Genomic DNA, 15,472 nt, shown 5'->3' with positions numbered 1-15,472 from the left:
AAAAGCTTTAGGCATGTGGACAAGAGGTCCCAAAAAAGGACAGCTTCTCTCAGCAACCTGAGCACAGCAATGCTCTACTTACACATGACCACTGTAAAAGATAAAATCCACCTGAAAAGAGTATTAAACCACTCTGCTCATCACTTTGCTCCATTTCAAGTAGGTGATAAGAACTAATGATGAACACAGACTACAAAAGAGTTATAGAAGAACCATTAGTCATCCCTTCTACAGGCACAGCTCTCCTCTGCTAATTTCTAATTTACTCAAGTTATCTGTATACATTAAACGTTTATGTAGTCTGACTAAAAGTTAACAAATATTTGGGTATCCTTCGATATGGGTGTTACCGTCCCAGTGAGGCTTCACAAAAGTATATTGGAATATAAATTAGCATTAGCAAGATATTCTTCTACATCATAGAATAAATTAAGTAGTAGAGAAGCCAGCCAATTACCAACACTACTTTAAGTATAAAAGCTACCAACCAGAGCAGTAGGATTTGGTATGGAACACTACAACCATAAAAAAGGAAGAGGCAACATCCTAGTAGCCTACCTGATAACTGTCAACCAAGTATCTGTTTGTATTCTGCCTCTCCCTCCAACAGGAGAGCCTAGTTAACATCCCTCAGTTACATTTCCCTTTTTGTCAGTTCTAGAGCAAAAGCAGCAGAAAAGAAAATGAAATCAACCCCATGTGCATTAATCCTTAAAACATGCTTGAAACCTTAAATAACAGCCTTCCATCCTATTCAGGGAGAACACAAGGTGTTGATTTTTGAGATTAGAAATTGAAATTAAATCAGAAATTTTATACAAGATCAGAGTAGCAATTCCAGTAGATGTTTCTTTGCTAGTATTCTGTTTTAGTGGACAAAAAGAAAATCAGAATCCACTGGTTTAGACAGAGGATCTTAAGACTCTCAACACACATTTTGCCTAACCATTATGTTACAGGAAATAAACTAGCTACATCTTAAGATACTTTCATGACTTCGCAGCTAATAAGCTCCAGTCCTGTCCACCACAGCTGGAGCTGGCACGAGGAGTTTCCAGAAATCCACCCAGCTAATCCAATAGCAAAGACCAGAAGAAAGTATTGATGAAATTAGAGAACAGAGAAAAAAGACTTTTAGATAAAGAGATATGAACAAGTACAGTACCAGTCAGACAGTGGGGACCATCTGAACATTGCTCTATTAAATTTAAGCAGAAGCTTTCAGCCTTGCTACCACCTTTGAACTGTTTCAGGCAAACTTGATATTAACCAAATATCCTAGTCCTATTCTTTTCCTAAAGTTTTGGATGAAGTCCAAGATAAATTAAGCCCATTATACACACACTTTCTTGTTGCATTAATGAAAGTATAGCTAGATTGTCTCTTTTGAAGTGTATGTAACAACCATGAAGACCCATTAACGGTTAGTGCAAGACTTGTTTTATGCTAATATTTAGAATTCAAAGATGAACTAGTAATTAATACTGCTCTTCCCCTCCCCTCTGAGTTCCATGTGGCATGGATATTAGTGTCCTCTGGGCACTTGAAGCCATGCATCATTATAATTTCAACTTGAAGTCAAGAGGGAATTAAACTAACTATGTAATAACATACTTTAATTATTGCTCTAAACACAGAACACCTGCATGCACTCCCTTTTGTATTGGAAATATGCATACTAAGAAGGTAAGCAAATATAAAAAAAAAAAAAAAAACAGATATGCCCCCAAGTTCTATGTATGCAAAGGCCCTAGGAATACAGAGTAGTGTTTTAATCTTAACCCTTTTAAATAATGTTAGCTGTTGATAGCACTGCAATCTTTCCCTTTGTCTTTGAAAAAGCAATGCCCACAAAACCAATTCCAGCTAATGAGCTCTAGATGCCTTGCCTTAGGAAGAGGAGAGGCCCACACTCAACCACTGTTCCTAAGGGAGCAGAGAGTGTGGCAGTGTTTTTCTAAGTCCAATTCCCTCATCACTTCTACCCAACTGAGTCAGCTCTAGAGCTCCTTGGGCAGCAGCAGCCACAGCTGAAAGGGGACACGAAACAAAGACTCCACTAGCCACAGTGATGGCAGCAGCTGATGGATCAAACTCCTGTGGAACTCCAAACAAAACCCATTCTTTTCCTCCCATGGCTTTGGCTCTGAGCACTGGTATCACCACAGGCCTTTTCAACAATGAGATACATAAATGTCTCGGTTTTATTGCTACATTGAGTCACACAACAGTTTCAGTCACTTTGAACTTCACATTTCCACAAAAGACTTATCAAATAGTGTGTAGACCTGCTCATGGCCAGTAACAGAAGTGTCATTAAACCAAAAGAAAGGGACAACACACCTATGCTGTCCTTCATGTCAGCCCTCAACAAAACACCAGCTCAGTTTTCAATTCTGCACATGCTAAAGAGGCTGGCAGGGAAGCAATTAGAAATAAAACACTTTCTTTTAGGTCTCTGTAAATTTACAGGAATCAGTTGAGCAGAAAAATAAGAGCCACCACTCTAAGAGGGGGTGCAAGTTCTTTCATGCAGATCAACACTCACAAGGAACTTGAATAAAGGATTAAACAGGGATTATGCACACAGTTAAATATACATGGTAGAGTCAGAGTTTAGCTGTGAAAAAACTAAGTTTATAAACACATTCCTGAAACAAATGCTCCAATCGTATTCCAACATCAGGACTGAATCTCCTGAACAGTACTTTGTGGCTACAGTAAACCCTCATCACATCTGCAGCACCAACCACTACACTGGACTTCATTACTATTAAAAATTAATTGCTTACAGCAGCAAAAAAACCACGGCATAAAACAGCATATGTAGCTCAGAATTCCAAGTAATTTGGATATATGACAACGAAGACACGATCAATCCCACTGTAACAAAGCAGCATCAGAACTTCAATATCCAATAATTTCTTTCAGATTCATGTAAACTGAAGGGGATCTGATATAGCTTCACATTATTACAAATCAGACAAAAACCACAAATGGGCACACCTTTGGAAGGAAAACCTCGTAACAAGGGTAGCAGAGTACATGAAGCAGCCTTTGAAAGTAAGCACATGCCCTGTAAATTTACTCTAAGCATGTAAATTCAGAATGCTTCTCTATTTTTTCCCCTTCTCCTCCCACTGACATGGATCTGGAAGCTACAAAAGGGAGATTATGTCAGCAAGTCTTCAAATTCATTTCATTGCTGACCCCCAGTTACTCCTCTGGTGGGTAACAATTCCTGGATTAGCAGCTTTTTAGATTTAGCAGCTTTCCTGGTAATGATGAGTATCAATAGAGAACACAACAAAGCCATGGAAAGTGGGCCAACACTAAAAACAAGCCAGAGTAATTTTGTCAGTCCAAAGCTGAAGCCATAACTCAAAAATATATCCTCGTGACTACTTTACAGTTTCAGCACTTCATTTGCCACCAACTCCCTGCGGTTCCAACTTTCTCCAAATTCCTTGGCAAGCTGAAGGTTCACAGAACACCAAATCTTTACAATCCATCCTAATGGCTTAGGGACAAATGATTGCCGATAGCAAGCTGCCACAAGCCAGGACGATCTTTGCTGTCAGCCAAAGCTTATTTTGTTTACCTTTATTTGCAGTGATCTGGGAGTAGACATGAGCAGCTTGAGAAGCTCTGGTGATAAGCAAGTTTGTACTTCTGCCTAAGCCCTGTGACAAATAATGTTCTGACAGCTCTCAGTCCAAGTACAGGACACACAGTGTTCGACAAAGGGAATCTGGATTCTGTAAATTAACCTCTGAAGAACTGCCACCAGCTGGGTTTGGGCAACCACTTTACCTTCACCTCTTCCAGAACAAGAGGTGTGTGGTTTATAACTTGGTAGTCTCTCCACAACCCTGAAGTTATCACAGCTGAACAGCAAACATCAGAAGGCACTGCAGGAGCACCAAATATTTAACAGCCAATACCTTACATGTCTGTGCAAGTCCAAACACTTCATTTTCCCTACTTCCTTCCCTTCCTCACTTTCTGATAGGAGAAAGCACCAATATGTGTGGATGAATCATGGAAAAACACTCTGTTCTACAAAGGTATCCAACAGCCAAAGACAACACTAAAATATTCTGGGCCTCTGCATAAACACATGATTTAAACAACAGTTAATAACCAACACAGGGGTGCTATCAGGTCATTGTGGTATGCAAAAGCCAGACATAACTGAGGGGCAGCACATGGATATACCTGCCCTTAACAGTCCAAGTAAGCATGGTCTGACTTTTAGACTTTGCTCATTACATGTAATCAATTACAGTAGAAATTCTATGTTGTGATACAAGGAAAAATCATGTCATTGTACCATAAAGGAGTGAGAACTACCAAGATCAGCACTATTTTAAAAAAACCAAAAACATACAAAAGAACAGCAATTAAACCTATTAAGGAGTATCACAGGTTACTAGTGCTGTTAAAATTGTCCTCAGTCAGTAGAAAGAACACTAAGTAGTACCAAAAATTGCACACCCTAAAAAACTTCCACTTCAGTAGATTAATTGAAGATCAATAATGAAGCTATTTAAATATTTCTCAACTTACTGCTTAAAGCATGCGTCAATCAAGTCTTCCAAGTATGAACAAGTTCCCTAATTAGATCTTAAGTTCTCCAGCTGGAATCCAGGACCTATTACATTAAAAGTGTAGATTCTGTCTTAAAGTAGACTGTTGAACTTTGCAATGCTATAAACAGAATCATACATATTCAGTGGGAAAAAAAAAAGGCAGAAAAAAGGAAAGAACCCTGTTTGATGCCTTAGATAACTGTTAGCTCATACAATAATTCTCTCCAATTTGCATTAAGAGGTAAGGTCATTTTTCTACTTACCACAGGATACTGCATCAGTATTAAGATTCACAAAGAGTCTGAAAATTTAAAATTTATCCAGTTTGAACATTATATGCTTAACATTATTTAAGATGGTATGTTCACAGTACTAGAAAGTACTGGAGAGACTAGAGACACAGTGGACTATGTGGAACTAGTAGAGTCACTGCAACAATAATTTAAATGCTATAATAATCAAATCGTAACATGCTAAACAAAACTCACCAGAACACATCCTGCTGGGAGAAAGATATACAATCAGGACTTTCAAGCCCAAAGCAGGATGTAAACAGATTGCAGTTTGTGTACTAATACTCCAGGCCTTATCTCAGATTTAAAAAAATAAACCCAACCAAAAAAAAAAAAAAACAAAAAAAACCCAACAACTTCAGAGAATGAGCACCTGTGCATCTGTCCTAGGGGCATATAATTGGTTACTCAAGGACTATTAGGCTGTTTCTTAGCAACCTCTGCAAGCTCTAATCAAGTAAGACTAAGATTGTCATTTAGCCTTGAAATGCCTTGCCCCTTCCATCTAATGTAGCTTTCCACTGAGGAGCAAACAGTCATTGCAACCACAGATAAAATCCAGGCTCACTACATGATTCAGCTCAGAGTTCTTGCTATCAGAAGATCCTCATGTTAGATATGTTTTTTCCACTTTATTTAGCATCTGAAACAGTAATAATAAAACAAATATTTAATTTTTCTCCTTTATATACAAATTAAAAGCTAGCTGCAACTATGAAGAAAACCCTTGGGAATGGGTTCACAAATGAGCATAAGGTAGAGCTCAACTCTTAAACAACACTTTATAACTCATTTCCCAAATATATTTACAAGAAAAATGGTTAATATCAAAAGCACTGGTAGAGACATTTCAGGTAAATAGCAAGCATTTCTCTCAGAGCTCAGTGGTATTTAAATCTTTGGTGATGCTGAAATGTGTCTACTATGTTGCACACACTGGACTTCTAAAATAAACTATCTTCAAGCAGAGTGTGGCCATCAGACCAGAAGAGAGAGAGAAAAAAAAAAAAGGCAAAAGCGCTGGAGTAATCAAAAAAATAAACTCATCTGTTCAGTCCTAGTCTAGCAGTGCTGCTTGTCTGTAGTATCAATGGGCACGTGACAGACTCTGCTGAAGACAGCACTCAATCATTTATATGGAGTATTTTTTCCTGTACAAAGGCACCAAAAGACTGGATATGTCAGGGCTGGCCACCCCTCCCTGACTCGAGGTGATCTACACCAGAGCCATCACACCATTCTCCTCAGCTCTGTCCCTCCCCTCCCTGGGTGCACAGAGGGGAAGGAGCAGCTCCACCACCCCACGGGAGGCAGAAGGTCAGTGGCGTCCAACATGAGCAGGCAGGGATGCCCTCAGCCAACCACACCGGTTCATTCCCCAGCCCTGGGAGCAGGGGCAGGATGGGGTGGTCAGAATACACTGCACCTCCTGCTCCTGTGAGAGCTGAGCAGCTCAAAAACACTGAATAGACACAGCACATGACTGCCAGCAGTCACCTCTGACCGGAGATTGACCCGTTTTAGACACCCACCATCCAAAGCCAGAGCAGATTTCTAGCAAAAAGCCCATCAAAGGTTTATCACGGTGCAGAGAGGGAGGGAATGGTGGAGTTACTGCCAAGGAACAGCAGCAACTCTCCTTCAGGTAAGCAAATGGATAAGCATCCAGGAGGCAGAAACACCACCAGTATATTCTTATTTCTCACTCCTTGAAGCAGCCTCTCTCCTTCCAAACAGATGCCCTCAAGCTCCTTCCAGATCAGAGGATTACTGCTACTAGAACTGGAGAGGAACAAGGGAAAGCAAACGGGTGCGCTGGCAGAAAAGGCAGGGTCACTTTCTAGTCTCTTCAGCAGGTTGAGCAGCTCTGAAACAGAGCAGGCAAGGCAAGCAGGACCCACACAGAGTTGACAAAACACTGGGCTTGTTTTCAGAAGAGCAGGGAGGGAAGCTTTCTGGCACACAATAACCCAAAGCTCCTGCAGATGACTAAGTATACAATGTGATTATAGCTGCTGTATGAACTTAGGGTAGTTTTTAAAGTATGTTCATAGCATGTATTTCAGAGCCAACACAAAGCAGCACCTAGAGGAAAAACAAGCGAAGGAGTCAGACTGCACAAAAAAGGATGAATTCCACTCATCTCACCTACACAAAGTGACTTGAAGGCATTGCTCAACGAGGGGCCAGACAGCTACTGGCCCACAGGGGACAAGAAAAAAGTAGCTTTTAAGGTTAAGAAACAAAATAATGATTTACCTTACACATCTGTCTCAAATCTCTTTCTCATACAAGAAAAGCTTTGTGGCAAAAACACATATTAACAAAAATTCACTACACCATTTTTGGCATTTTTTAAAATCCGGAAAACGTAGTTGTTCCACACTATTATTTGTTTGACAAAAGCCTAATTTTTTGCAGCTTTTGAGCTGAAAAACCCCCAATAGTTCTCAAAGCCAGCTGCATTTGCACAAGAAATGCAAGCAGTAGCCTTAAACACAGAAAGCAGCTTCTACCACACAACGCTCCTCAACATCTACATTAACACTTGAACCTCACAGGATCACTCAAGCAACCTAAAATACAGTGGGAGCACAGCCTAATTAGGCCAAATAATAAAAGTCTGATATAAAACAAACCAATTACAATGTCACCCCAGCTACATTCAAGATAAACCTGACTGTTTAAAGATTAAAGCTACAAGTGGTCATGTCTCCAGCAAACCCTTCCCATGCAGACTTTTTTATTGAGAAAACAGCATTTGGAACATCTTTAAACAGCCCAGAGACAGTGCTACAAAGCCTCCACTGCAGTGCATCAAACATGCTCTGCTTCTACCTCACATCCTCTCGTGTAAGAGTAATCCTGACTGCTTTAATACCTATTCCATTTTCAGTCAAAGATTTAATGTCCACACCAGCTGTGTGGCTAGGAGTGTAGCATTTCACAGATAGGCTGGCTGGAGCACCTTCTGGAATAAAGATCAGAAAGCTGACAAGAGGTGTACAAGCATATTGTCAGTGGCTGGGAGCTGAGGGAATTTCGTCTGCAAGTTTTGACTTCAGCCTCAGTGTTTCCAATAAATAAGTACACGTTTATTTAAGGAAACTTTCAAGGAGTATAAATAGAAGTGTTCTTTACTATCTGACCATCTCTGTGACATTCAAAAAACCCCCAGAACTTCAAGGTATAAAGTTTAAATAGTTAGCAGAATGCTGTCCTTTGAGGCATATTTATTTCAAAGACATAAGAAATTCTAGATTTAGTGACATGAATGCATGAAAGATTAAGAGTGCAAAGAGGACTTCTGCTTAAAATTAGAAGACAGATTTCCTATAGTTACATGAAACTTAAGTCTTTAGACTTTCTATTCTGGGCAAGCTGCAAATAGTTGCTGGCACACACAGCATGCCAATAATAAATCCCTTTTTCAAAGAGTGGTTCTGAAGTGGTCACCATTAAGGCCTTGGTTCTTTTTTAGAGGTGACACCTGCAGCTGCTATTGAAATCAACTGGAGTTGTCACTTCTCAGCATTGCTTAAGTCACTCTCTAAAACATCATCCCATTATCTTCTTTTAAGAAAGACCAAAACAAATCCTGAAAACAACCCTTTGCATTTGTGTCACTTGAGACCAAAGGGACATCATTTTTATAACAAACCAGTTCCTCAACCTTTCATTTCTGATCAAAAAGGCTTTGAAGCAAATACAGTACTGAGCAGGTGAAAGCATATAAATTCCATCATCTACCTCCCCAAAAGTGAGGAAACATGGATCCATGTTTTCTGATTCACAGCATATTTGTTCATGATTTGCAATAAACAGGGGAAGGCTTTACGAGCGCAGGAGCTGCAGGTGTTTTGGCAAAATAAGAAATATTTTGGTGTGGCAGCTCCACAGGAGTCTCAGAGTCTGCTGATGAGCCCACCAAGCAGAGGCAGTAAGCATGCAACAAGTTCAGGGAAGGAAAGTCAAGCAGAGTCAGCAAAGCCTTCCACCTGGGGAAAATAGGCTACTGTTAAATGAGACATTCAACATTTATGTGGATCATCAATATACCGCTATCAACTAGATTTTTCTTTTCCCCATACTGATTTCCTGCGCTAACAAGGTGTGATGCACGTACATTATAGCCCCTCACTACCAGGTGAATTTTACATTTTGGCATAAGGTCTTGCTATCACTTCCTATTCCATGCCCTCAAGTCTTGCTTGGAACTGTGCTTCTGCAAGCACTTTCCTTAAGAAGGAGTTTCAAAGGAACAAGGAACAACTAATTACAGATAAAGCTTGCTGTGCGTCTCCCCTGATGTTTCATTTGTCAAACTGTAATCTTTTTCATAAGAAAAAACATACCTACTGTTCCTCTAGTACAGCCACACACAAGTTCCTTTTCCAGTGCTAAATGGCCTAACTTTAACCTGCCTAATTTAAGCCTATCTGTCCCAATAGGTTGTCATCCAAGATGACAGGATGCATGTTTACTCTATTAGGGAGCAGAGAGTAATCTAATCCAGGATATTTTCATTACAAAGCCCCAGGATCCTGATCAGAGAGCAGTGATGGCTGTGTTGAGACAGGAGGTAGACCAACTGTGGATCTACCAGCCAAACAAAAATAGACAAGAGCATTTCCTACAGCCAGGCTATCTAGTTCCCTAGAGGCACCAGGGATCCCAGATAATCGGCTTGAAGGCTAGATGTCTTCCAGGGCCCTAACCACGTTCACCTCTCAAATTAAAAGTACGGGGAGAGCTTGGTGCAGAATCCCACAATTAACCAGGCAACGTGTGAAAGTGCCAGGCAGAGTGCTGTACCCATTAAGCAGTAAAAGCTGCGAGGTCAAGTATTTCTGCTCAGGATTTGGCAGGAGAGGGGACACGTTGCTTTCTAAGAAATGTAACATTTATTGCTGCACCCAAGCTATCCTCTCAACAGCTTTACCTATTTGATGGTTCACACTCATGTGCATGTTTTAAATAAAGACTGAACCCCCTCCAGGCATTTGGATGAGACCCACACATGGACTGTATACAGGTGAAACACACACAGCCTGGACACTAAAATTATAGACATTTTTTATCTACCTGAGAGTTAACATTACTTCAGGTTAGAGAGAGGTACTACAATCACACTCTTAAATAGAAAAATCACTCAGTGCCAAAAAAACTCCAAACCCCACCAATTAGTTGCCTAATCCTAGCAGGGAAGGCACCCTTTATCCAAGCAATTTTGCAAGGGCTGCCTGAACCTCTACCACCTCTCCTTCAGACTGGTTACAGAGTCCTAGCCAAGCAGCAAGGAAAAGGAGAGGTGAAAATGCTTGTTTCTGCTACTCATCTCCAAGACCCCGAAAACTGAAGTTCACCTGAGGAGTTCAGAGTATACAGTACCCATAGGTGCACTGTCAGTCACAGCAGGATCTCAAAAACATGGGCTGAGAGCTAATGATGCATACTGTAATACGTGATTTCAACATCCACAACTAGTCAGAACAATTCCTCTATATGACTAATTAACTGAAGTAATGGATGCCATACCAATATTTACAGTGCAGGAAAAACTCTGAATTCCCTGAGGGAAAGAACAGGGTGGGGGGAAAAAACCACACACAACTCCATTTCATGCCATCTTGCAAAGGAGTACAAGAAATGGTTCCACATAACCCACCCCGCAGAACGACTAATTTTAAAACACCATCTTCAAAAGCAACCTTCAATTAACCCCAAATCTAAAATTCTGCCAATAGGTATTGATAAATATGAATGCGCCAGGTATTTGTGAAGCTTCAGTGTCTGAACAAACAGCTTTCTGGTGGAGGGAAAAAAAAAAAAAAAGCTCAAGACTAACAAGCCTGAACTGTAACTGATCAGAATCAATTTCAAAGCTACTTGAATTCTTCTGTCTTCTTTGTTTTAAAGTTGCACATAAATTTTAATTGCATCATTTGTTTGTTAACAATCTCAAACAAGCATTAAGCTTCAAGTTTTACAGCAGGAGGCAAAGTAAAAAAAGTGAGGTAGGTGGGTGAAGAAGACAGCTGTATTGTTCTAGCTGTTCCTCAGCCTCTCCCACTGCCAGATTTTTGTGGATGATGTATCCCAAGGTAGCAATTTTAAGAACTTTCTGGCACTATCCCAAGCTCCCTCTCGCAAATCAGAGATCAGATTAATGCTATCAAGAGGGAAAAAAAAAAAAAAAAAAAAAAGACAGGAAATAAGAATAAGTTGGATAACTGACACTGTTTCAAACACTGGAAGTCACTGAACTCTGGTACTGCAGCTTTATAGAAGGGACAGTTGCTCAAACTGAAAAATTTTACCTCATAAAATTAAAAAGGAAAATCAGTAAAACAAAAACAATCACTTTTCAAGGAATTACTTGCTTTGCAGCTAATGCTAGCTTAGGACACTGCAGTATCACAAAGACTTCAACAACCTCCCCCCCCGCTCCTCCCAGCAATTTATACATTACTGTATTAGTCTCTAAGTGAGGGATGAGGGAACCTCATTCAGATGAGGTTCACCAAGAAGTCTGCATATGCCCTTGCTGGTTTTCATCAGTGTGGAGCTTAAAAATTCAAGCTAGAACTACTGAAATAAATCCTTTGCTCATTGCCAACACCAAAGAAAATTTGTTTCATAAAAGGAGGACACAATTTCCAACACTCTTTACTCTTGCTCCTTCCCATCATATTAAAGAAACAGTAACTTCACTACTGTTGTACAGCAAAAATAGAAGTCATGAAAAGACTACACCCATATTGTTGTTTCTCATTTGCAAACTTAAATAGAGAAAGAATACTATTTAAGAATAATTTTGAAATTACCCCAGGGAGTTGAAACATTACCCAGGAACTCAATCTACTCCAAAAACCCCTCGTGATAAACCAGCACTACAATTAAGCCTCTCCTTGCAAAGCCTACACAGGTTATGCACAGCTCTGACAAAGATGCCGTGCTCCCCATCAATAGACTGAACACACAAAGTTAAAGATCTAACTACAATGTACAGGAGGGACTTCTTTCCATAGGTGCATCCACAGATTGTTATAAGTAAAACTACTCCACAGCTTATTTTTAGAACCCAGGGTGGGCTGGGAGAGCATTCAGTAAACCATCCAAAAATCAGCTAACCACCCACTAGTCTGCAGTGGCACTGTTCAAATAAATTGCAGCCCGCTTTGCGACAGCTGTGGGAAAAAAGAAATACCCTGAGTACTTAAATTCCCTTAAAATGCTGGAGGCAACGGTACAAGAAACAGCAGCAGACAGGGCAGTGTGGGCTGGAGACACTGCATTAATTCACCTGCAAGAGGCAGGTCAAACAGGCCTTACCTAGCACTGGGTGAGCACAGAACAACTATATCCGGCAGCTGCAAAGTAAGAATGCGCTTATTCCAACAGAGAAAAATTCAAAGAAGGCTGGGCTTAGGGACCTGCAGTGCAGGGATTATCAAACGCTCCTTGTGTTTCAAGTAGCAATACTAGAAACTGGCAAAATAAAAGCGTGAGTTAAGTTACCTTTACTTCCTCGTGCAGATAACATACAAAGTTTGAGGTGCTAACGTTACTGAAATCTCCTGCTGAAGAGTTTACTATTTCATCAACTCTGTATTAAACGGCCAATAAAGAGATAGAATCTTAATTTTCACTTTGATCTTATAACTTAAGAACCGAGTTCAAAATACCCTGGGTTTATGGTATCGACTACACTCATTATGAGGAACATTTCCAAGTTCAAGAGGGCACAGGACCAACAAAGGCCATCAAAACACCCCAACCCAGCAACCAGAACTTAAGTGCCTCTGCTTGGAAAAATTTATCAGTTGTACCATTTTTATTTTTAAACATTTAACTGCAGCAAACTCAGTCAGTCCTTAGTTTGTGGGGCACGAGCATCAGGTTTGAGGGTCCCTGGTAGCACAGAAAGTGAAATGATTTATGTAGACTGGCTTCCTTTAAGCTTGATATGCAAATGAAGCATTTTTTTCCCTAACCATTCCTAGCAGGCATTCTCCAAGCAACCAAGATCCCACGAGCTACGGTCTGAGAGGTCAGCAAGGACCATTCCATCTGTTAGTCAGCAGGAGCCAAACGCAATCCGCAGGTATACCGAGGCTGCCGATACGCATCTCCCCGCCAAGCTGGGGCACTGCACCATCCCCATTCCTCAGCACCTCGCAACTTGCCAGCTTCCACCCCGTGGCCCACTTGGAAGGGCTAAAGGCAACAGCTGTGAAACTCCCTGCAGGATCCTACCTGCCTGCAGCCGGGCAGGGAGCCCAGCCTTCCCTCCCTCCCTCCCTCCCGCCGGGCGTCTCCACACCCAGCACCCCCAAAAGCAGAAAGATGCATCCAGTCTCCAAGGACAGGGACTAGCACCAGCCTGCAGCCCCCGCTGATGCTCCATCCCTGGAAGCGTTCAAAGCCAGGCTGGATGGAGCTTTGAGAAACCTGTGGCTAGCGGGAAGCGTCCCCGCGCACGGCAGCGGCGTTGGAACGGGATCGTCTACCTGAGGCCCCTTCTACCCACACCGCTCCCCGCGCGGCGCACAAGGCGGCGGGGGCTGAGGGAGCCGCGCGTCACGGGGACGAAACACCGAAACCCCCGAGCCGCGCAGGGCAGGGCCCACGCACACGGACGCGCAGAAGCCCGGCGGTGTCCGCGGCGCCGAGGCCGGGCTCGGAGGTCGCAGCCCCGGGCCCCGGGGCTGGCGGGCGGTGCCGTGCCGCGGGGCCCGGCCCAGGCGCGGCGGCCCCGCCCCGCCCCGCGCAGGTGCCGGGACCCCCCGGCGCGCGCCCCGCCCCGCCCCCGTCCGCCGCGGCACGCGCCCCCGGCCCGCGCGCTGCGCCCCGCCGCCAGCGCCCCCTGCCGGCCGCAGCCCCGCTCCGAGCCCAGCCGCTGGCCCAGCGCCGTCGGGCTCCGCTGCGCGGGTGGGGACGGGGGGCGGCTCTCTCTCTCCCCGTTACCGTGATTCTCCTGCTCGCAGCTTCTCGCTCCTCCCGCGGCCGCTCCCCGGAGCGGCTCACCGCAGCGCCCCACCGACCGCGCAGCCGCCCCCGGCTCCCCGCGCCGCCGGCCGTGCCCCGCAGCCCCGGGAAGCGGCGGCCGCGCCCAAGGCAGCGCCCCGGCAGCTGGCCTCGCTCAATAACGGGGGAGCGGGAGCGGCACCGACGGGAGCGGGCGCGGGGGGAACACCACGCACACACACACAAAAAAAAAAAGGGTGAGAACGAGAGCGCGATTAAAAACCTACCGGCCACGCGAACTGGAAGGGAATAACAATCCTGCCCGTCTCGGGGGTTCTGCCTTGGTGGGAGTATTTGTTGCTGTTCAAATAGAAAATATTTCCACCGAGAACGGGGGTAGATCCGAATCCGTAGTTGCAGGGTCCGACCGGGGTGATCTTGGCCTGATATTCCTTGAGGCAGACTTTCACGTAAGTGTCGCACTCGTCCCGGGAGCAGTCCAGGTTCTCGGGGCTTTTCATGCCATCGCAGCATTCCCCATTGAACAACTCGCCGTTTACATTCCGCACCGAGTTAAGCTGCAGCTCGAAATAGCCCGTGGAGCGGGACACCTAAAAATAAAAACCGAAGGGGAGACAGCCTTGTTACTACCGCGGCCGGGGGCAGCACCGGCAGCGCGGCGCTGCGAGTCCCCGGCTCCCCAGGACAACTTTCGCCGGCTGCGGGTTTAACCCCGCCGCGGCAATATACATTATGTGCGCGTACATACGCGCGTACGCGCGCAGCGTTACGGACAGAAATATAAATAAGAAACGAGCAAGGTGCAAAGGGAGCAGAGAGAAGGCAGCCGCGGCGCCCCGCGGCCGGAGCGCAGCCCCCCGCGCCCCGTCCCTACCTGCACGCAGGAGGCGAGGAGCAGCGCCAGGCCGAGCGCGGCGGCGCGGGGGGCCCGGCTCGGCCGGCCGGCGCCCCGCATGCCTCCTGCTCCCGCTGCTGCTCCGCGCCGCCGCCTCAGAGGAGCCCGCCGAGCCCACCGGCCACGGACCGGCGGCCGCTCGCGGCATGGGCGGCGGGGGAGCCGCCCGCAGCGCGCCGGGGGGCGCAGGGCATGGGCTGCCGGCGGGGCCGCCCGGAGCGCTCCGCCGCCGCTCCCCTCCCGCGGGCTCCGCTCGCCCTCTGTGCGCCTCGGCTCCGCGGACACCCAACAAGTAGGTGCCGGAGTGACAGCTTCATTACCCATTCGCCGCCGCGGCCGCCGCCTTCATATTAATGAGGGGGACGGCCCGGCCCCGCGGCCGGCGGGTGGGGCCAGCGCCGCTCCCGCCGCGGCTCTTAAAGGGCGGCGGGCGGCTCTCGCTCCGCCCTGCCCTGCCCGCAGCGGGGTCCGGCAGGAGGGGGATGAGAGATGCGGGACACCCGCGGGCGCGGAGGCGGAATAGCCACGGGATGCGCACGGTGGATTGGGGTGTAGGGTGGGTGCGCCTCTGGTTGAGAGGGGGCAGGCGGTGCGTGTGCCCACGCTCGTGTGGAACTGTGTGCAGACAAGCATGGAAGGGCACACACAGCCGGGGAATGCTCGGAGTACCCCGATAATGCAGAATTCGGCACTGCTGTGCA

The 15,472-nt window shown here is 45.2% G+C and overlaps 1 protein-coding gene across 1 annotated transcript in view; it reads right to left on the bottom strand.

The window, feature by feature from the left end:
• JAG2 (jagged canonical Notch ligand 2) overlaps nt 1–15,110 on the bottom strand; it is a 68,874-nt gene extending 53,764 nt beyond the window's left edge. Inside the window, exons 1-2 of the mRNA XM_040067815.1 lie at nt 14,751–15,110; nt 14,143–14,466 (exon numbers count right to left, since the gene is read on the bottom strand). Coding sequence (XP_039923749.1) covers nt 14,143–14,466; nt 14,751–15,095 — 669 coding nt within the window. The 5' untranslated portion in view covers nt 15,096–15,110. The remainder of the gene's footprint in view (nt 1–14,142; nt 14,467–14,750) is intronic.
• Between the last annotated feature and the right edge of the window lie 362 nt (nt 15,111–15,472).

Source organism: Hirundo rustica, chromosome 6, assembly GCF_015227805.2.
Source record: "Hirundo rustica isolate bHirRus1 chromosome 6, bHirRus1.pri.v3, whole genome shotgun sequence".
NCBI lineage: Eukaryota > Metazoa > Chordata > Aves > Passeriformes > Hirundinidae > Hirundo > Hirundo rustica.
Note: the sequence above shows the minus strand (reverse complement) of the source record. Positions and strands in the feature narration are given on the sequence as shown.